General features: G+C 41.5%; 1 protein-coding gene across 6 annotated transcripts in view; it reads left to right on the plus strand.

Annotated features, from left to right (window-relative positions):
- LARP7 (La ribonucleoprotein 7, transcriptional regulator) overlaps window positions 1-22,657 on the plus strand; it is a 29,103-nt gene extending 6,446 nt beyond the window's left edge. The window contains exons 1-14 of one of the 6 annotated variants that reach the window (XM_050973736.1): window positions 10-196; window positions 2,720-2,847; window positions 3,643-3,851; window positions 4,883-4,983; window positions 5,092-5,175; window positions 7,144-7,308; window positions 7,800-7,908; window positions 8,484-8,858; window positions 9,388-9,517; window positions 11,906-12,054; window positions 12,865-12,983; window positions 15,447-15,606; window positions 17,586-17,677; window positions 22,197-22,657. In XM_050973736.1, coding sequence (XP_050829693.1) covers window positions 3,644-3,851; window positions 4,883-4,983; window positions 5,092-5,175; window positions 7,144-7,308; window positions 7,800-7,908; window positions 8,484-8,858; window positions 9,388-9,517; window positions 11,906-12,054; window positions 12,865-12,983; window positions 15,447-15,606; window positions 17,586-17,677; window positions 22,197-22,277 — 1,773 coding nt within the window. In that variant the 5' untranslated portion in view covers window positions 10-196; window positions 2,720-2,847; window position 3,643 and the 3' untranslated portion in view covers window positions 22,278-22,657. Of the gene's footprint in view, window positions 1-9; window positions 197-564; window positions 709-2,719; window positions 2,848-3,642; window positions 3,852-4,882; window positions 4,984-5,091; window positions 5,176-7,143; window positions 7,309-7,799; window positions 7,909-8,483; window positions 8,859-9,387; window positions 9,518-11,905; window positions 12,055-12,864; window positions 12,984-15,446; window positions 15,607-17,585; window positions 17,678-22,196 lie in introns of those variants that run through there. The other 5 variants (XM_030239502.2, XM_050973739.1, XM_050973740.1 and 2 more) reach the window with 5 other exon arrangements.
- The last annotated feature ends 233 nt before the right edge of the window (window positions 22,658-22,890 follow it).

Below are 22,890 nucleotides of genomic sequence, written 5' to 3' on the forward strand. Positions count from 1 at the left end.
GCTCGGCGCGCCCCCGACGCCGCCGCGCACGCGCGGGCGCCGCCGCGGGGCTTTTTTATTATTATTATTTTTTTCTCTTGGAAAGCCGGGGAGCGGGCAGCGCTTCGCGCCGGGAGCGGCGGGGACGGAGGCAGAGCCGGAGCCGCTGGACGGGCCGGGCGGAGCCAAATCGGTGTGGCCGCGGCGGCGGCAGCAGGTCAGCGGCCGGGGAGGGGCTGTGGGTTGGTCGGTTGCAGCGGTGGCGGCGCAGACAGGGGGCGCTGTCGGCCCCTCAGCGCCTTTCCCGCCGCCCGCGCGCTGAACTCCCCCCCTCACGCCCCCCCCCCCCCCTTAACAACGCCCCCGCGCGCTCCCCTCAGGGCCGGGGCGGGGGGGTCGCGTCGGTTCCCTCAGGTCACCGCAATGTAACCCTGAGCCGTACTGTGCCCGCCCCCGGGCATCCTACTCTCCCGGTGCCCGCTGATCCCGACCCGTGCGGCGCCTTCCTGAGCGCTCGTCACTGCCCCGGGGCGCTGAGGCGGCTCTGCCCGCAAGTGATGCGCAGGTGACTCTTGTGCGTGATGTCGTGTCTTGGCGCCGAGGGACTCGTGCTGAGGGGCCTTTGGGACCCTCAGAGATAGTCTGTGCTTGTTTTTTTAAGTGTTGTGTCGGTAAAAGCTGTAAATCCCTTCAGCAGCTGCACCTACAGTGGTCAGTACCTGTGCAGTGGTAAGTGTGTGGTGCTCAGGCTTCTCAGCATAAGTCAAGGCTAGAAAAATCTATTTCACGTTGTAGTCTGCCCCTCACTTGAAAAGTAAAGAAGGTGAGGTTCTCCCATAGATTTTCAGTTGTTTTGGTCTAATGCAGCAGTTACCAGGACCGCAGAATGCTTGGTTTTTGTAACCACATCCACTCTCCTTCCATGTACTTATTCCTTCTGTTTCTCTCCAGCAGCTCTGCTGCTTGTTCAGTTCCCTAATCACCTGATTGTCACCCCAGGGAAGAACCAGAAATAAGTTCTCAGGCCTTAAAATTCAGCTGTGTTTCTTGAGGGTGAGATATTGTGAGGTGAAGGAGTTGGGCTGTTCTTTTGGTGCCCTACAGGTGAATCTGCCCAATCAGAGTCTGGTGCTGGCATACATTTTAATTATAACCACCGAAACGACCTCTGAGATTGAGTGCAACCTTTGACTAATCCCCTCCTTGTCACCCAGACCATGGCAGTCAGTCCCACGTCCAGTCTTGAACACAAATAAATCCACTTTGTGCCTCCTGGGGTGCCAGAGGGAGGGGCACAACTAACACGTGCGGATCTCTATGTGAGGCAACAGCTTTAACACTCATCACTGTCAAGTGGAAGCAAAGCCTTTTCTGCCTGTGGGCACACCAGTTTCCTGAAATCCATCGAATGCCTTAAAACTGCAGATTAAATTAGTGCATTGGTTTCATTCTCTAAAATGCCAGGAGAAAAGCAGAAGTTTTTCTGGTTTTAGGGTAAGAGAGTTGTGTTGGCCTCCATGTTTTAACTATGTTTTAACTCCTGTCCTTTGTTACCTCACTTTGCATAGAGAGAGATGTTTCAGGGCAGGCCAGGAACTTCTGCCTGCAGCTCTGCCTGTGTCTGTATTGGTGTAAAACTCTTTCAGGATGTGTCTTCTTAAGTAGTTTCAGGTTTGCTGAATACTTTGATTTGTTCTGCAGTACATACCTAGGGTTGCCCCTGACTCTACAGAAACCTTCTCATAGTACACAAAGTATTTTGAATTCTTCTTTTTTCTCCCTCATCCCCTATTGCCCCATTTTAATTTTAAAAATACCCCAAGCAAACAAACATTTGCATCCAGGCTTAAAAGAATAAAGTATATTTTATATCTGCACCCTCTTTCCTCCAGGCCTTGTATTACCGGCCTTGAATTTTATTATGTTTTCCGGGTGTTGATAATAATAGAAACTGGGGTTGTGTATGGGTTAGCACTGAAATCTTTAATTTTTATCGAGTCTATAGATGAGTGTGAAGCTGTGTTATTATTTTTTTTTATTATACATTATCTTTGCTTTCCTGAAGTTCCTTCCCCCTGTTTAATTGTCCCTCCTTTTCTGGTTTCACTCTGCCACACAGAGGCACTGCGATTTTATTTCTTTTGAGGAGACCTTTGTGTTATCAGGGTGAGGGTTTGACCCTGCTTTTGCTTTGCTGTGATTTTAATTTGTTTATCAGAGTAGTGCTGGTAGTGTGAGAGTTGGCCTGTGAGAAATGCAGACTGCCTTACACCCGGGGACGTGAAGACTGCTGAATTAATTACTGGGGTGTTTCTGTACCTATTAGTCGTTGATATTTGCTCTGACTCGGGAAGAGCTTGAAGAACAAAGCAATTTCCTCAAAGCTTCGTTTCTAAAGCACAAAGTGAGAGGAGAGCCTGGAGTGCAGCTTGCAGCTGCTTTTCTTCTGGCTCGAGGGAGAACTCCTCTTCTGGGAAGGAAGTCCCCGAGCTGAGTGACTTCAAGTGCCTCTTAACCAAAGCTGTGCTGTCCTGGGCCACACTAAGGTCTTGGTGTGGTCCCTTCATGCTGTTCAGGCGGGACAGATAGCCCATAATGACATTTTGCATTTGTGAAGCACCTCAGTGCAGCCCTCGGCTGAGCAGGGCGTGCCTGCTGGTTATTAATATGAAAACCTTGCTGAAGGCCTTGAGTGAAGCTTGAACTTGCTGAGCAGTTTTACTTGGCTTATCTTTCCAAGGTGACTGCTGACCTTTCACTATCTGGAGTCGGCAGCTCCCAGCGGGGGAGAAGCCGACCTCCGGCTGAGGAAGCCTGATTTGCACAAGAATTCGGGAGCCATTTCCATTTCACCATCCTGTTGTCGAGGTGGGCTTCCTCTCTGATGGCTGTGCTCTCGTTTCCCTCTCTGCTGCCTCGGCAGAGAGCTGAGAAGTCTTTCATATGGTGATTGTGACATTAATGGCTTTAATTTTTGTGGTAATTAAATTTTCCAAAAGCTGTCTGCTTCTGGCAGCGTTGCATTGTTTTGCTCAAGTGAAATGAGGTACTGAAGTGGTGACTGGCAGGTCTCAGCTAGAGCAAACTGAAAGGTCAACAGAAGAGATGAATTGGTGCATTAAAATGGTTTTATATTTTTCCAGATGAATCTGTGTATCAAGTCACTTGGTTCTAGTGAGGGTTTATTCTGCAGGTGTCTCTAATGGCAAACCCACCTGGGTTTGCCATTAGAGACACTTTATTGACTTACTGCTCTTGGGCAGGGCCTGGGCAGCTGCTGCAGTGAGTGGTTTGCAGTTTTGACATAATAAAGACAAACTTTAAAAAACCAACCTTACTGCTACCAGATCTGCCATGGTCAAGGCTAGTACAGGGTCAGATTCTGAAGCGTGTAGTGCTCCTGGGTTTTGTGTGTGATCTTTCTAGTGGTTTGTATTGTGAGCTGGGGGGAGTGGGGAGAAAGTCATGTATCTTTTTTCAATTCTTAGAAAAATGTGTTTATGAGAAGGGAAATTACCTGCTTTTCAGCTTTAGTTGTTGTAGACTCTTTCCAGCAAGTAACTTGCTTTTCTGGGAACAGGGCAGAAGATTAAACAAGAACATTTACTCCTTGAAGTGAGTCCTTTTGTGTTTTTAAAATTATGTTGACGTCTCATTTGACAGAATGACAGGAATGGAGACTGAAACAGGGAGAGACAAAGCCATGGAAGAAGAAAGTACCGAGCAGAAAAAGGAAAGAGAGAAGAAGAAGAGGTCAAGAGTTAAACAGGTGCTGGCAGATATAGCCAAGCAAGTGGATTTCTGGTTTGGTGATGTTAATCTCCACAAAGACAGATTTCTTCGAGAACAAATAGAGAAGTCCAGAGATGGGTGTAAGTTTATTTTCAGTTTATTTCAGCCAAACACTTGAGTTTGACTTTGTCCTTCCCTGTATTGCTGGCACCTATGACACGTTATTTTGAGGTGCATGTCCTCTCCTGGGAAAGGCAGGAGTTCCATCCTGGAAATCAGCATCAGCAGCTCAGGAGGTAGAACCAGTACTAGATCTTAAAAATTTGATTTGCTCTCAGCTCTTGCTCTCCTGTCCTGTCAGCCCTAGGATAAAGACATCTGCCAGGGTAGAAATGACTGTTTGGGAGACCTGATTTTCATTGTCCATTTTTATGTAATTTGAAGAACAAGCCATGAAACAAGAGTCATTTTGCCCTCAGAGGTACTGAACTTGTTTTGCAGGGTAGATAGATGCAGAAATTAAAATGTCACTCGAATATGTTGTTAAGCATAGGTTTTTGGTTAATTTTCTCTCTACAAGTTTGATAAGAATTTGTGTATTTGCTACTAGGGTTACTGTGAGTCTCTTCACACAATTTTTCATGTGATGGTTTGAACTTTTCTAAGGGCCCCCCTTAAATAATTACTGAAGTAATAAGGAAGTAAGAATTAACTTTCTAGAGATACTGGACATGTCTAAATTTTTATGAGGACTAGTGCTACATAATTTTCTGTCCAGGTTTTAGCAGTGTGTCTGGTTGAAACTGAGGTGCAAGCAGGGGCTCTGTGTGGGCAGCACCGGCTTAAATACTCGATGAGTACTTGAAGGAGAGGCATATTTTCAATGCAAATTGGTTTTTGTGCTTAAAGCTACATCAGAAAAGGGGTCTTTCTTCCTTTCTTTTCAAAGACAGCAGTTATCAGTGGGGAGGTAAAAGAAAAAAATTCCTTTGATAGTGGTTAGCACAGAAGAAAATTATAAATATAAGTGAACTTAAAATTTTGACGGTAAAAATTTTCTCTGAATCCTTCATTAAATACTGCACTTAGAACTTGCAGGTTGTTTCACAAAAAAACAAGTGGAGTCCAACACATCACCTGATTTCATAATCACACTTTTTTTTCCCCCTAGATGTTGACATATCACTTCTTGTTTCTTTCAACAAGATGAAAAAATTGACTACTGACGGGAAGCTGATCGCTCGGGCAGTTAAAAGTTCATCTGTTGTAGAGGTATAGAACATCTCACCCTTCTCTATTTGCTGGTGCTGGAAAAGTTCTGCTGGGGCACTGAAGTCAGCAAATATCTCATGGAAAATGCTTCTTTCTCCCTGCTTTCAGCTGGACTTGGAAGGAACCAGGATCAGGAGACGGCAGCCCCTGGGCGAGTGCCCGACGGACGTGGACAGTCGGACTGTCTATGTGGTAAGGCTGGAGCTGTGTGTGTGTCCCTAACTGGGGAAACTCCATTTGTGCATCGGGATTTTCCTTGGCTGCTGCTGGTTATGCAGCACAGGTAAAAGAAATTAATTAAGCACAGGCAGGTGAGCAAGAGCTGAGAGTGGCTGTGGCAAGGAAGGGCTTTGTTTGGTGCAGGGATTTCTTGAGCCAGCTTAAATCATTTTAAATGCCAAGCCAAGTGCTGCTTCTCAGGCTGCAAAAGTGCAATTTCATTGCACTGAGCTATTGCTGTGTTCACTGGGTTTTTTAATGCCATTAGAGGAGCACCAGAGGTATTAAGAAATATTTGCTAATTACATTAATGTAGTTGAAACTTTCTAATAATAACTAAATTGGCTTCATCAAACAGGATCTAGGTGTGTTCTCAAGTTGATCAGGGTACTTTAAAACAGCATTATCTGGTCATAAGATCTGTTACTGTAGGTGCCTCTGCTTTTGTACACATAAACACCATTCTTTTCAAGGCAGACTATACCTCAGCCCTGTCCAGTGAAAAAGCTGTTACATTGTGGAGCCAACTAAGGGGTAGATTGGAAAGAAATCTGGTGGTTGAGCTTTTTCTTATTTAGACCCTGGGCAATTTTATTTACCAGATTTGAAACCATTGTGGAATTTGCTTTGTCTCTATTTGCTTTTTATGACAGGTACAATTTTTGCTGTGTACCTGTAGCTGGTAGCAGCTGAGTTAGTATTTTCCAGCCCTAGTTTTCTGTGATAAAGATACACCATAATCATGGCCAGAATGCCAGCCCATCCAGATAAGGAGGAACTGATCTGCTCTGATGATTCCTTCCTTAACAAAAGCCTGGAAAAGGTGGTTGGCTTTTGTTTTTTTTAAATACAATGTGCCAGACATAATATTTTCCTGACATGATTACAGGGACAGCTTAGTACTCTGAAATACTTTGTCTATATCATTTTTGGATGAGATATTTTAAGTTTTGAGTGACATTGTCCATACAGAGCTGAACTGCGTGGCTAAATGTTTTGTACATAGCTGGTATGTGGCAATGGGAAGAGTAGAAGTAGTCCAGGTATTGGTGAGTTAAATTTCTCTGGAATTATCTGACATTTTTATGTGCTTTACCATAGACTTCACTATTATTCTGTTAAAACTTGAAAAAAACTTGGAGTAACTGGCCTTTCAACTTAAAGCCAAACTATAACAAAATGTTTTTCTGAGGATGGCAAAGTTTATGAGAAAAGAAAATCTGAATGTTATAAGTGTTTCCCTACAAGGAGAAACTTTTAGTGCAGTAACTTGTGAAAAAAGAATGAAATAGTGCCGACTCTGTTGTAGTTTAGGCCTGAATTTGAGAGTGGGAATTTAAAGTGTTCCGTTGGGTCTAGTGAGAAATTGGTGTGACACGATTTCTGTGTGATTGGGGAGGGGGAATGCTGAACTCAGACACAGTGTCTGCAAGCTGCTAAAACGTGTTACTAAATTAAGAACTTTATACAAGTAAAAATCAGACAGTTTTGTCATCCAGTAAGCTGCTGAAAAAGGTTCTGCTCATCTGATGGATTAAGCTGTAACTGCTAAACTTGAAAATATTGGCTACTGGTAAAAAATTTGTCAGTAGTGGCTCTTTACTGGCCTGCAGGAATTCTTTCTGTGATACCTTCCTGCATTACCAGCAATTGAAAAAATAGCTTGTGCTTTGCAGGGAGTAGTTTGGGAGAAGCCAGTCTGGTATTTGCTCCAAGGTTTGAAATTTACCAAGAGATTTTGTGTTGCAAAAATCCAGCTGCGGGTGAGCTCTTGGTATCTGTCATGTGAAGAAGATAAACATCTAAATTAAGTATATAATGTATTTGTTATAGGTATATGAATAATTAGAGTTGTGTTCTCAGGTCACTTTTTGCTACCTGGATGCTTTGCCTCTCAATGTTCTGATATCAAAATGCAATTTATTTTTTTTTCTCCTTTAGGAGCTGCTTCCCAAAAACGTCAATCACAGTTGGATTGAGCGGGTGTTTGGGAAGTGTGGCAATGTCGTTTATGTCAGTATCCCCCGGTACAGGAGCACTGGGGATCCAAAGGGCTTTGCTTTTGTTGAATTTGAAACTAAAGAACAAGCAGAGAAAGCCATTGAGGTGAGTGCTGCTGCCTCTGCTGCTGACATTGTTCCTGGTGACACATTGTGGTATGAATGCTGTGCTCTTTACTAGGTCACCCACTGAATCTTAGAGAAAGTCCCAAAATATCACCATTTCAAAGCTTCACATAACAGGCCTTAGCTCCTCTCTCCTGCTCCCAGACCTACAATTACTGCCACAATTCTTCACAGATTTAATCCTATTGATAACATGAAGACTCAGAAATATAATAAGAAATTTTTTTTCTGTAATTTATTGGTTGGCCACTCTTGGCATCTTTTCATTAAAAAGATCTCTGTGAACAAAAAAAATTATGTTTAAATTTTATCATGCAAGCATATTCACACCTAATTTTCTGTATTGAAATGTGATTTGAAAGTATTTATATATTGAAATGTCTTGAGGATTCCTGGTTTTAACTTGAATGCAAACTCTAAAGAAAGTATGTTTTGCGTGGTGTTATATGGTTCTCAATTTCCTTGGTTTAGTTTTTGAATAATCCACCAGAAGAAGCACCACGGAAACCTGGGATTTTCCCCAAAACAGTAAAGAATAAACCAGTTCCTACCCTGAATTCAAGTGACAACACTGTAGTAGGTAAGTGGTGCTAAGTTATTGGGAACAAGGAAGTGTTACCAAGTTCCTTGGGTCTGTTTTGTGCCTCAGCTTCTGAAGAGACAATTCTCACCTGCTGTGTTACTGCAGTTTAATTTCACATGTCTTAAAAGCTTTTCATAAAAACAATTCACCTTGCAGCTTTTGGTCAGCATGGGCTGAAGTATGAAAACTCTGCTGTAATTTACAAACCAGTAGCCCATATTTATGTTGCAACTTCATCACTAAAACATTTTCCCTCATTTCTGGTGGTATAATACAATTTCCCAGACCTCAGACACCCTCCCTCTCTTTTGTAAGACTAATAATAAATCACATTAATATTCCTCACAATTATCACCAGTTCTTTCTTACACCAGCAACTGTTAAATGAAAACAAAAAATGAAATCAAACTGATAATTTTCAAACCCTGCTTTAGACCCAGTTTTTTTCTCTTCTTAAAACACCCGGAGAAACTTTTTGTCTATGTCTTGCTGCTTTGATTATGTAGTTAAAGTAAATATTCTAATCTAGTGTGTAATCATGGGCAGTTTTAAATGTTGTGGTTTTAATCCAGAAGAGAAGAAAAAGAAGAAAAAGAAGAAATCCAAAATCAAAAAAGAGAGCAATGCACAGGCAGCTGCAGAGCCAAAGGAATCAAACACTAACAACACAACAGAGGCAGCACCCAAGTCTAAGAGACACAGGACTCCATCAGAGTGCTCTGAGATGGAGGGAGCTGAGCCTCCCAAGCAGCCCTCCAAAAGGGAGAAGAGGAAATGGGACAGAACAGAGAGCTCAGAGGTAACTTGGGAAAGCAGGCCAGGAAAGAGAAAAAGAACCACCTCAGGAGATGGTGAGACATCAGCTCCAAAAGTAAAGAAAACTGCTGAAAAAGATGAAGTTGAAACAGTAAAAGAAGAAACAACAGAAGCTCCTAAGGATTCCAATGGTAAGAATTTGTGCCTCTTTTAATAAGTTTATTTCTGTGCATGAATGAAATGGAATGATAGATATAGCTTATGGATGAGGAGTGATGGGATGGATAGAGGGAAAACATGAGATCAGCTTGGGCATATCAGTGTTCCCAGCAGTTAAAATTAAACCTTGTTAGGCCTCACTCCAAGGAGAGGAGCAGCACGGGGAATGAGGAAGGACTTGCATGGTAGGGGAATCTAATCAGAAGTCAAACGGTTCAAAGAAGTTCCTATCAATAGAACTTGTGTAAGTAAAGTATGGGTTAAACAGACAGCCTGGCCAAATGGAGACAGCACGGGAATCTAGATAAAGGTAATAATCCATTTGTTGGATGAGATAAGAAGAGCTGCAGTGAAATGGGATTTAGTGTGGGAAGCAGAGTAAACTTGGGTAGTCAAATAGACAAGGAGCAGTTAAAGCAAAGGACCGGTAGTTATAGAATGTAATTTTATTGTAATAACGTGTTTGAATAGTTGTTTTAAATTTCACCCGTTTTAATATAGAAGTTTCTGCAGAAGAAGACAAAGACAAAAAAGACACCTCCCTAGCCAAATCTAAAAGGAAACACAAGAAAAAACACAAAGAGAGACACAAAATGGAGGAAGAAGTCATTCCCCTCAGGGTACTCTCCAAGTAGGTGGCATAAATATTCTGTGTTAGCACTGATTCAATTTTTGATTTTTTTTTTAATGCAAGTATTAGGAAAATGGTTGGCTGGCTTTGTAAAGGGACGTAAATGTGAAAAAGAAATATACCCACAGGTTTGAATCTCATTCCATGTTGGACCTATTTGGGTTTTTTTACAGTTTACTAGTGTTTAAGTATATGTATCTCAGGGATATTTAGGTGGTTTTGTGTTGTGATACCACATTTTTATGTTTGTAAAATGGTTATGTTTTCTGTAGTATGAAGTGTTTAGTCACTTGTAGGAAATTTGAGACACACGTTTAATATAGTTTATTGAATTTTTATTGTTTAAAATTTTTAACTGACCATATTGCACACCTTTGAAAATACTTATCCTTTTTAAGTCTTGCTATGTCTGACAGTCCATCACCATTGCTAAAGTGCAATTCCAATTTTTATACAACAGAGTTGCATATTAGCAACAGTATTAGCCTGTAGCAAGCAGGTTGAAATACCAAAGTTTTCTTAGCTTGATGTGTAGAGCTCTGCAAACTTTATACTCCAAGTGTTGGGCTTTTAGGAGTCACCACAACTAAAACATGGAAGCACTTACTTTTTAGGCATCCAGCAAGTACCTCCATGTTAAAGTAGAGGGGGTCCTCGCCGCCTTGTGCTGCAAAATTGTGCTTTATGTAGTGACACGTCTGTGTTATTTGATACATTTCCAGAGGAAGGTGTCGAGGTTGAAAGGATTCACCACCACTAAAACATGGAAGCACTTACTGTTGAGAACCAAAGCAAGCACATCCACATTTAAGTTGTGGGGGTCCTTCAGGGGAAAAGCTACATTTAATTAAAACAAAACCGCAGTAATAAAAAGCATCTATGCATGTTTCCTGTTAGTAGCCTTTGAGCATTAGGATCCACCGCCACTGAAACATGGAAGCACTTACTTTTTTAGGCAGCAGGTACCTCCATGTTAAAGCAAAGGGAGACCTTCAAAATTAAAAATTGCTTGAAATGAACTTTAGCCACTTTCATTTTAGCCCTTGAAAAAGATCTGCTCAGAGGTTAACTTCTTTTTCCCGGATCAAAAAAATCTTCATGATTTAAAAATCCTCAACTGAAGTGAAATGCAGGCCATAAAAAAATAATTTCCCGGATGAAGTTTCAGGATTGCGATCAGGATTCACCTCTACTAAAACATGGAAGCACTTACTTTTTCAATGTCACAGAAAGCACCTCCATGTTAAAGTAAAAGGGGTCCGCAAAAAAAAAAAAAAAAAAAAAAAAATTGAGGTTGTCAGCGCAGCATGTCCTCTGAGCAATCTGCAACAAACACAAAAGTTTTGGTTACAAGTTATTTAATCGTAGCTAAAAGGTAAAATGTGTAATGTTTAAAGAGTAGAAGAATTGCAAATACTTGCCTGACTCAGGCTCCATGATCTCCTCTTCCTTGGCTGGGCAAGTCTCAAAGTTCCTCCTTGAGCTGGTATTTATACCAAACCTTGCTATGGGATGGTGTTGCCTTTTTATCTCCAAGAATCATTACGTGGCTCTTTTGTTATTTTAATGCCTTTGCTCCGTTGAGAATGTATGATCCTGGGCGAGTCTGGATGCTTTTTTGAAGTATACAGTTGTCACTGTTAACAGCTAAAACCATTACCACAAGATATCCTCCTCTTTAAAAATCCTCTATCAGCTTGTTTGATAGCACAGATTAGGGTAACAATGAGTTGTTCTCACAGTGGCACTGCGGGCATTGTGTTGCTGTGGAGCAAAGCTCTGGCTGTTTGCAGAAACATCTCCATGTTAAGTGTATGTAAATATATAAATTGCTTCCATGGGGGGGGGATTTTTTAACCAAAATGCATTTGAATAGGGAGGAATGTCCTTATCTCGGTTGGTTTTTGGTCAGTTTAACCAGTTGTTGATTTTCCAGCAATGATTTTTTTTTTTTTCTAGAAAATGAACGACTGTATCTTAATGTAGTGTCACAGGAGCGGGTTCACTGAACTAATTCATCGAATGGAGAGTTCACTGTCTCTGAATTAACTCTGAATTTGGTGCCTGTGCTCTGTGTAGTTCCAGGGGGAAACACAGTTCACCAAACTCTTCTCTATGCTGTCTGAATATTTAAAGCAAATTTGAAAGCCACTCTGTTGGAGTGATAGGTTGATGTAGTTGGAACTCTCTGAAGGCAAGTCATGGGAGATTGAGTTAAGGACAAAATTGAATTTGACCAAAGTTCAGGGACATCTCTGGTGTCAGAATGGTCTGCACTGTTCACCGAGTTCACCTAAAGCTGTTTGTAACCTGTTCGATTACCTGTAAGTTTCTAAACATCAGTTTCTGTTTACAACTGACATCCTGTGCCTGTGTTGCTGCTTTTAGGACCGAATGGATGGGTTTGAAGCAGGAATATTTGGCTCTGCAGAAAGCCAGTATGGCCTCCTTAAAGAAAACGATGTCTCAAATCAAACCTGAGCCTGTGGCAGAAATGGAGACGGAGTCTGGTGTGCAGAAATCTGAAAATGACAAAAGTAATCCTGGGTTTTGTCTTGTTTCCTTAGTGTTTCTTGTATGCAAACAGAAGTGGTGCAAGTCCCTGGTCTTGCAGAAACACTGCCACAAGGTTTTGTTTTGTAAAATACTGCTGTTTTCTCAAAATGTCAGATGGTAAAAGTTACCCCCTCACTGTGTTTTGGTGGATTTGGTACTAAGTAAATACTAAAGTGAATTTAGCATATAGCACTTCCCAGGCTTGCAGATATATTTATGTCATTGTCCTTGTAAGGCCTCAGAGAGGTAAATGAACAATCTGCTGTCTTGGTGCTGCAGTTTGGGCCAGACCTGCTTGGGTTTATCTGTACTAGAGGTATTTAAAAAAACCACCTTGAAATTGGACTTTATCAGCTCTATGGATAAGAGGAGCTTTGAAATTATATCTTTGGAGTTAATTTTTTTTTATTATTTTCTGGTTTAGAATTCTTCTTTATTTTATTTTCTCTGAATACTTTGTGCTTCTCTTCACTAACCTCAACACTGATGTTCCAATGGCCCTCTGCATGTTTTTAATCACTCTATAACTGCAGGGTTACTCTTGGTACAGTGTAAAAAGTCTCTATAGGAAGGACCCTATTCACTCGAAAAATTTCTCTAATACTTTTTCTTGAAGCCGTTTTTTTTTTTTTTTAAGTAAAATTGTCATGACCCTGTAGAGAGTCTGGATCTTTTTATTTGATGTTTGTTTACATTGTTACTGCTGTGCTTTTACAATGTCATAATTTTTTCAACCTAATAAATGTAAAAACTTTTTTCTGTTTCCCCCCCCCTGTTTTTAACTTGACCAGCCGCCAGTGAAGATTGTGCCCCTCCCGCCAAGGCCAACACAATGGGGCCTCAGTTTGTCAGCGGAGTAATTGTGAAGATCATTAGCACCGAGCCCCTGCCGGGCAGGAAGCAGATCAAGGTAATGCCTTTGTAACCTCAGGGTAGCTGTTAGCCTTTCCTCCTACCCTGCCCCCCAAATCTTTGAATATGGAATACCATTTCACCCAGACTCACTGATTTTTTTTTTATTGTTTTCATCTATTTGGCCAGTAGCTGAGTAAAAATTCTTTAGTGTCTGTAAATGGAAGATTTTTCTGTGGCAAAATAGGGTTGAGGAGGATGTTTCAAAGTAAAACCAAGCCTTTAGGGTGCTTGCAGCAATGTCAAGTTTATCATGAAAATATTGTAGAGAGTAAGCAATGCTCTGGTGCTTTCCAGTTTAAAAAAAAAGGAGCTGGAGACTTCTTCAGTGTTCTGTGTTTGTCACTGTGCCAGTCACCCTGACAGGAGAGCTATAAAAGTATACCTGTGGGGGCTTTGAAAAGTTTATGGTGTTTTTATCATTAACGGGAATTTGGGGGCAGGAAAATGCTCTCTGCATGAGCAACCAATTTTCTTTATTTCAGAAAGAAGTTTACAGCGACAAAGAGTCCATTTCAGGGAGAGTGACAGCAGTGGAACTTGTTGATTCAGTCTCTTTTTTCCTAGTGCCAGTGCTCGTTTTTCTCATTTAAAAAGTGGTTTGTTACCTTGAGTTTTTTGTGATGACACAAACCAAAAGTTACATCAATTCCTTTTAAGGAAAATACCAGTTTTCACCTTCAGCCTTTTGAAATGGAAATATTAAGAGTTTTCCAAAAGAAATAACAGGTTTTTTCCAGATCCTGAATTTTCCATTAATGTTAGCAGGACATTTTCTTTCCCAAATTGCACTTTAGGATGAGTTACAGCTGCAAAGAATTTGAGCAGCTTCAACTCAAGTTGGTGCACACAGATATCCAGCCCGCTCAGGACAGTGAGGGAATGGTTTAAAATTTGGTTTCTGATGCTGTTTATGGAACATCTGTAACCCAGGGAGGCCATTTCGAGTCACCAGCTGCTTGCAAGCGCGTGAGGCTTGGTGTGTGCATGAACCTAAGCAACATGAGAGACACTCACTGAAACCCCTCATCTCACTGGTGGTGAGCTTTCAGCTTCAGCAGCCTGATCTTCCTCCCTGTGTCTGAAGGCAGCTGTCTGAGTGCTGGAGACACAGAGAGAATGTGGCACAAGTTGTTCCTGTAACCTGGGGGGGCTCTTGGACTGCAGGATACACCTCACTGGGTTAAGTTGGTGTCACACCCTGATAGGCTGTGGGCAGTAGGAAAGCTCTGTGTTTAAAAAGCAGAAAACTTAAATTGTTTTAATACTTCTTTCCTTTTTTTTAAATTTTTCTTGGCCACAGTAGTTGCATAACTTTGTGGAAGGCAGAAGTGCACCGAGCCCTGGCTTTGCCATGTTTCTGGGCTGTCAGCTGCAGCAAGCTGCCCCTACGCAGTGCTTCAGGCCTTTTTTCCCCTCAGACTTCCAGAACTGAGCTGCATTTCTCCTTGCATGGAAGCAATAATGCATGCCACACAACTTAGGAAGGTCTTTGCAGTGTAGTTCAAATATTATTTTGATGTTTTAATTTTACACTTCTCTGCTTCCCTAGTTTGCCCTCAAGGTGTTCCTCAGAGCTACTAACTTTTGCCAGCTCCAACGAACTCTTTGGTTTGTTTTAGTTTTCCATGAAATGATTACTTTGGGATGACAGAATAAAGCTGGAAAGTAGCTTTGGTTGCCTCTCAAATGATCTTAACAGTGTTGTCACTTATTTTTGTTTTGTTTTAAGGCTGCCCTTGCTAGTGGAGAGTTAAAAGCAGTGTGTGATTCCTGAATAGAAGCATCTTACATGAGCTGCCTGCTGTGAACAAAATTGACTAGGAATGTGTGGTCCTACTTAATTTCCCTAACAGCAGGAATTACAAGTGGAGTACTTCATCTGCAAGAGCATTTGTGACTCCTCTCCCTTCAGCTGTCAGTGAAAAATTTCAGGCAGAGGTCACTTCATAAAGATAGAGTTGTTTTACTACTGCTCCTTTCTCAAATCATCTGCCATGCATGGGCTTGCTTTTATGCATTTATTGTGTAGAATCAAGTTTGATATTTTTCTGTTAGGCTGAGATCTATCAGCGTTATAGTGCTCAGTTTTTACTTTTGAAAAAAATCCAATACAGAATTGAAATAGATGAGCGATGCTCCATTAGTAAAATGATACCATAACATTTCCAGGAATTACTGCTTTAAATTGTTAATGGGAGGGCAGGATGAGAGATAGATAGGAAGATGTTGCAGGCTCATAAATCAGAATTTAGTTATAACCTTCTTAGGAAAAACTGTTAATTCAAAACTCTTTGACAAGGGGTTGATCGATTAAATGACAAACTTCGGTTACTGCCTCCTACTTCATGACCCTTTTGGAAATGTTAACGACCTCCAAATGGAATGGTCAAAAGTCCCTCTTTTTAAGTTCTCTTTTTGAAGGCTGATTTATGGTGTGTGTTGTCTCATGCTCTGGCAGGACGCTCTGGCAGTGCTGGCTGAGGTGGCTTATGTTGACATGCTGGAGGGGGACACGGAATGTCACGTCCGATTCAAGACTCCTGAGGACGCACAGACTGTCATGAAATCACACAAAGAAATACAGATCAAAAACAACTGGAAATTCGAAGTTCTCACTGGTAAGACTTCTTTTTTTCATCCAAGTACGGGAGAAGCCTTAATTACTGTGAAAGGGATTGTTCCTGGTGAGTTTATGGATATATTTAGATATCTTAGGAGAAAAAGATTGTGTGTTTAGTTGTTTTATATTCTGGGAGTCTTCTCATTTTGTAATTACTGTGAAATTGATAAATAAAGAAGGGATTTTATGTCACCATTCAGAGCAAAATGATGATTCTTGCTTGTTACTACAAACTTAAATTTTGTTCTTTTTAGATGGATTTGCTTCACTTTCAGTAGCAAGGGGTTATAGAGCCTAATTCACATTGCAGCTTTATGAATAGAACATTCTGATAATGCAAAAGAATTTTAAAGGAAGACTTGGTTGAAAATACTGAGCATATGTGTGAAATGACATGACAAGGATCTAACAGCATGGATACACTTAAAGTGGGTTTTAGCACTTACCCACTAATTGATCTTTATTTTTCAGGAAGTTGAATAATTTAGGCCAGAATAAGAAGGGCTCTACTTTTCAACTTCATTTTAATGCGTGTTGTTTCTTTCTGAAATGACTGTGCTGTTCTAAATTTGTATCTTGTATCAGACTGGATTAGTTTGCCTTGTGTGGAGAAGCCTCTTTGTGGGATTGAGGGATAGAAAAAAAAGAGGAAGTCTGTGAAACTTGGTGTATTCATAAAACTTTTGTATTTCAGAGATGCCCCCAAAAATGGAGGAAAAAACTCCAAAACCCCCCAGATTAAACAGTCAGTATGAGACTGCCTTATCTGTATTTAGATATTTTATCCCACACTTGCCTAAATCCTGGTTTAGGACCCAGTCTGGTGGGTGAAGGGATGCAGATGCCAGTGAAGGATTGCAGGAGGAGAAGCTTTGATGGAAGCATTAACCTTCATGATGATACCAAAGTTAATTGAAGTTTGAGACTCAGCGAGTGCTGCTAATGTCATTTGGAGACAGATTTGTCTCCTGTGTTCTCTGTGTTTCAGAGATCCAGAAATAATCTCAAATTTGGTGTTCTACAGCTGTGTGCTCTGTGTCTGTTTGTCTCTGGTTTTGTGTCCTTACATCAGAGTGTAGTAGGAGATTAGGAGTAAGTACTACATTGTAGGAGCATTCCATTCATGGTCTTAAGATTTATTTTTTTTCTAAGTGGCTCATTGAAATGAGAATGGAAAAGCTTTCCAGGAATGCACAAAGGACTCACAGTTGGGATTTTTGTTTTACTTGGTGGCAGAAGGTGAGAGATGAAAAGGAAGGAATATTTAATGCTCTCTGCAGCAGGGACTAAAGATTTCCCAGTAGTATTTTACTCTTCAGGATTTGACTTTAAGTATCTTCTGCTTGGCATCTGGCAAGATGTGATCACGTTGAGATGTTAACTTCTGCAGGAATCTCTTCTGAGATCATTCAGAAACTTCCCTGTGGCTGAAGATGAACCCTGAGACCGTGCAAAATGATATCACAGAATTCCCATTGTGATAATTACATCACAAACCAGAAGGAACAGTGGCAAACTTCTGCTTCCCTGCCAAGTAGCTGCTGAGAAGAGCTGCAGAAATTTTTCCTTTTGTATTGCTGCCCATGTTCAAATATTCCTGACAGCTCACGAAGTCCCCAGGCAATGGTTTTGATGAAACAAAATAGCCTGAATTGTTCCTACAATAATTACGGTTTTTTTTTCCTTTTTTTTTTTTCTATCTCCTGTTTGGTAGCTGTTTAAAATATGTCTGAGGTTGAGTACATCAGTAAATCAAAGGGGTCTGTGTGTGCTCTGGTGAAACTTCAGCTAGAGCTCAGCTCCTTTTGCTGATGACAGGTAGAGAGCAACTCTCTGGCTTCTGTGGGTTGGAAATTTAAAACTACTGGGGAAATACTTGTTGATTTTGCCTAACAGATATTTTAATGAGTGTAGGAAGTGGATGCATTTCTGGTGGCTGTGTTTATTGACATTGCTCCGTGTCAATTTTCCCCCAAGGTGACCATGAGCAGCGTTACTGGCAGAAGATTTTGGTGGACAGGCAAGCTAAGCTGAACCAGCCTCGAGAAAAGAAGCGGGGTACAGAGAAGGTAATCTGCAAACCTCAGCTTTTCCCTCCACAGCCAGGGCTGAAAACATGACCCTGTTTCTGCATTGCTCCACGTGGTTTGATAGTCTGTGTATTTAATTCTGCTAAATCAATTCCCACTGACCTGGCAGCAGGGCTTTACAGCCACAAAGTACAGAGTGTGGCTGTCCTGCTGCAGCTGGCAAGTGCAAGACTTGCCATTACAGGGACAACTGGAGAAAGTTAAGTCCATGACTAAAGGCCTGAATTTAACTTGTAAGCTGGATTTCTTTTGAAACCCTGTCTGGATGAGCTCAATAATAAGTTAAGTAGTCTTGATGTGCTCTAGTGAAATCAAGTCTAGTGCTACACTCTTAAATCTCTAATATGATCCAGAAAATAATTTTCTTGAGAATGAATCTCATTTCCCTCACCATTAACACAGTTCTATTTGTGTGTTCCCAGAGTGGTCAGGAGCCCCTGCTCTGCCCCAGCCAAAGCTGGGTGCTGCTGCCAGCATCCATGGCTGTACAGCTTCCAGTTCCAAACTGGGACATGGCAGCCTTCTCCTGGCTGTGCCTGTGGCTGCAGCCCTGAGGGAGTGTTGCAATGAACTTGCAGGCTGCAGCCTCTGCTCCAGCCCCAGCAGGTCCTTCCAGGCATGAAGGGTTCCTTGCTTAAGCCAGTCAGATCCCTGACTTGACAGAGAGGAGCCAGAGAGTATTTCACAGACGTTTTATTGCCAGGTTTGCTTCACACACAATCCAGATAAGGTTTCTGAGTTGGCTTTAGCCTGAATTTTTTTTGCTGTGGCTTGCAAAACTTCAGAATCATCTGACCTTAATTATTTGTTGCTGACTTTGGAGGCTCTTTGTTTCCTGGACTTTAGAGAAAAAAATCCTGTCCCACATAAAATGGAAAATAAATATTTCATTGACCTAAAGGAGCAGCAGTTGTACAGGTCAAAACCTTATCATGTATAAGGCATATTTTGCATGTCTTATCCTGTTTGTGTGAATGTTCTTTCAGAGATCCCGCAGAAAAATGAGTTGGAATTTTTTAAACTAAGATGTGCATAAAGAATTTGCCCAAATGTCTAATTTAATTTTCTTGAAAGCCTAAAGATGGCATTGATTCGAGCCATTTTTGTTTAATATAAGCAGAAAAGGAATTTGGAATTTTAAAACCACAGCTTTAGAACGTTTTTCTGATTGCTGCCAGGATTTTTTTTTTGTCATGTACTTTTACTTTTTTAAACCAAAGGTGCCAGTGAGACCTTTGACTTGAATTTTGACTGTAGGAGCAGCCCTTGCTCTCGAGTTTCTCTTGTTCATCTTTTGAAGATTGGTATTTGTTGACCAAGCTGGTGTAAATTGGGCAGTAATGTACCTCATCTGGGCTTGCAAATACAAACTGTCTCGGTTCTGCCTAACAATTGGCAGCACAAGGATGCAAACTCCTGCTCCTTCCCCCTGCCCATCACCTTGCCACACAGGGAGGTGTGAACTTCAAAGCCAGGGAATTCTATTTAAATGCTAACGCTGTTAAGCAAAACATCAAGACAGGAATGCCTCGCTGCAGTCAGTAAGTCTTAACCCCTTCCTCACTCTTTTACAGGCTGTATTCCTGAAATATAGACTGATAAAAAAATGATATTTTTTCTGTTCATTAATATTTTCCCACTTAAAACGTTTTCCTTAGTGCTTCTAAGGTGATTTCTTGTGAAGGTCCCAAAGGTGGGAAGAAGTAGTATAATAATTCATAATTAAACATACTCAGTAAAATGTGCCATTAGTGTCCCTTCCTTATCAAGGTCTATTCTGTTAATGACGTTTGAAATCCCTTACACCATTTGGAAGTGGAACTTTTTGCCTGTTAGCTGCATTATGATTGGAATTAAGGCATCTTAGATTTTCTTTGAATCAGTGTTGAAAAGCATGGACAGTTGAGGTAGTCTGAGATTCCTCTTTTCCATGGTTTCTAAAAATCCAGGCCTGTTTGGCTTTCTTCAGGATAATGGTTAAGGATCACTGCAACGCACAGCTGGTGCAGTGCCCAAAACCAAAGCAAGTGGTTGAGATTTCACTTCTTCTGGGGCAGTTCCTGTAATAAACCAGATGTCCAAAAGAGATAGGATATCCCAAGGCCTCTCAGAAAAGGCCTGGCCATCCTTTGGAGTGAAAAAGGTGTCCTGTCTTTCCCCCAGGCCTGGTAGATTGTCACCTCTCTGCTGCCCCTTCCCAATCCATCTTCCCCATTGTCTGTTTAACTGCCTGATGAAACCACCTGGGTGATTTACTGGCACAGATGGAAAACTTCCAGCCAGAGCTGCTTTTTCAGGCTGTGCCACTTCATTCAGCCCCAGAGCAATTCATCAGTCTGTAGCCTTCAACTCCAGACCGAAGGGAGGCTCCCTTTGCCAAAGCCAAGGCAGGAGTGCCTGCAAGCTTCCCCCTGGATCCTCATCTCCTGGGGGGAAGTGCTGCTGGGCCTCCCTTGCACCTTGGACCCTTTCCACAGGGGAAGGAGGGAGTGAGTTTGGGAGGCTGGGAGGGGTGGTACAAATGAAAGGCATTTGGGGAGGGAGTGAGAATGGAGGATTTGGCAAGGGCAGTGGGAATGCCTGGGCACGGCAGCCCTCCCCTGATGATGCCTGGGGGGCTGTGTCCTTGCAAGGCTGGACATGTCTGTGGGGCTCTGGGACAGCTGCCACCCCAGAACACCTTTCCCTGGTGTCCTGGAATGGCTGGATCCCTCTTTGCATTCAGGAGTAGCCCTGTGCTTACACGTGGGTGCTGGTGCTGGATTGATAAGCTAGAAATGGAAATCCTAGAGGCCTTTTGCACATTCTCTAATGGAGAAACACTCAGCAATATGAGCTGGACAGCTCAAGTCTTAGAGCTTCCCTTCCCATGTTTGTCATTGTCCATCCCATATGATGAAGGACTAAACCACTTTACTCTGCTCCCTCCTAGGGCTGAACTGTTTTAAACTGGTTTTCTTTAGGCACTTAGCCATCTTGAGGGCAGTTTTATTGCTGGAAACTGGTTGGAAAGGCCTCAAATCTTGCCTGCCACATGAGTGCAGCAGCATAAGGTGCACCTCCATGCTGTGTGCAGGACTCAGTCATATGCGGAAGTAATAAATAATTTGATTTGTATGTGAACAAATCTGGCACACTGGATTGTCTGAGTGCAAGTGACCCCATAACTCCAGCTCAAATGGTTGAGTTGTCCCCAGCAGAGAAGTTGCTGTGGGTTTTTTTTTTTTGGCTTTTGTTGTTGTTTTGATTTGGTTTTATTTTGTTTTTTTAGGGGGTGGTGATTTTGGTTTTTGGTTTTTTAGGTTGTAGGGGTTTTTAAATTTTATTCCTAATTTTTTGAGGTATTTTTGTGTTCTGTGTGAGTGCATTTTCATGTGGTTTCTTGTGCTGGTTAGTGGTTCCTGTATGTGTGGTTTTGTGTATATTGTGATGGGTTCTGTGGGTTCTGTACATGCCTCTGACTCTTGGTTTTTGTGGGATTTGGAGATTTTATATGTACTTTCAGTTCTCTTCATGTACTGGGGCTTTGTAATTGTTTTGAGAGGCTTAGAAGAGTGTTGGTAATTATTTTCTTTTTTTTTTTTTTTTTTTTTTTTTTTTTTTTTTTTGGCAGATTGCATATTTTTCAGGAGCTGGTTTTGGTGTTTCTTAGTGGCTTTGGATTTCTCTGTTATTTTTTAGGGAGCCTGGTGGGTTTTTTTTGGTGGGAGCGAGTTGTGGGTTCTGTGTGTGCTTTCGAGTGTGTTCCTGTGTTGGATTCTGTGGAGTTTTTATGTGCCCTCAGGTTGTGGTGTTGTGTTGGTTTGTGGTGTTTCTCCAGGAGCCTTTGTGTGTGTATTCTTGTGTTGATTTGTGGGTTTTCTTGTTTGTGTGTGTGTTTTTGTGTGCATTCTTGTAGTGTTAGGGGAGTTTGTGCTTTCTTCCTGTTCTTGTGTGGGTTTTAGGGGTTTTGTGGTTGCTGTGCGTGTTCTCATGTGAGTTTGTGATTTCAGGGTGAATGTTTTTGCCTGGGTTTAGGATATTTTTGTGTGTGTTTTCAGTGTGTTTGTGTATTTGTTCATGTATGGGATTTATAAGGTGTTTTTATTTTGTGTGCTTTTCTTGTGGTTTCTGTGCTTCTGTGGTTTTTCTTCAGTGCGTTCCTCTGGAGTTTCTGTGGGTTTGGGTTTTTTCTGTTATTTTTAGGGAGCCAGGTGGGGATTTTTTGCTGGGGGGGAGTTGTGTTTAAAGCTCCACAATATTCATAAAGCACTCTTTTTGGGTTTTTTTTTTGTGTTTTAACCTTGTTTTTTCTACATCAGTAGCAAAATAAATCTAATAAAAGAATAGACTTCTTTAACTTCTGTATGAGGCTGTACTTTAGGATTTTGAAATTGCCATTTCCATGTCTTCAAACACGTTGGGAGGAAGGAGGGATAGACTATATCCATGACTATAAGGTCAAATCCTAACAATATGGTTTTCCTCTAATTTTCCACATCATTTCTGCTGCTTGCAGTTGATTGCCAAAGCCGAAAGGATGCGGCTGGAGAAGACCCAACAGACGAGCAAACACATTCGCTTCACTGAGGACACCTAAGCAGGGCTGATGTGAGCTTGGAAGTGAACGGCAGCTGTTCCAGACAGAACATCCAACACCAGCCCCCACACGCACTGCTGCTTCCAGCAACTCAACCCGGGCCCTTGGAGCCATAACTCTGCAGACTGCAAGTGTGACGATTGGTTCTGAACCCCATTTTTACTAGGCTGAATGTTTACTGCTTCTGAGCCCTTAGGTAAAGCTTCTTGGAACATGTGTATCATGAGATCTTCCTTTAGTTCACTTCCACTTTGTTGGGATTTTCTCTCTCTTTTTTTTTTTTTTTTTTTTTTGTTTTTTTGTTTTTTTTTTTTTTATTTTGGGGTTTTTTTTGTATGTTTTATACACTAGGTTATAAAATAAAATGCTTGAGAATTTCAGTTGTGTATTTCTAATTCTTCAATTTGCTTTTGTGAGACTATAAATAATAAAAGTGATAAATGCTGCATAAACCTCTCTAGGCCTCTTTTTAGTCCATCAAGCTGTTTCAAAATAGAGGAGAATAATCTTCTGTTACTTTCAGGTGGGTAGGGCTGGCAGGAAATCTGCCGTTGAGGAGTTTGGAAGGAAATGTATAAATACACACTAAACTGAATTCAGACTTTTTTATTTT

The sequence above is a fragment of the Serinus canaria genome, chromosome 4 (genome assembly GCF_022539315.1).
Source record: "Serinus canaria isolate serCan28SL12 chromosome 4, serCan2020, whole genome shotgun sequence".
NCBI lineage: Eukaryota > Metazoa > Chordata > Aves > Passeriformes > Fringillidae > Serinus > Serinus canaria.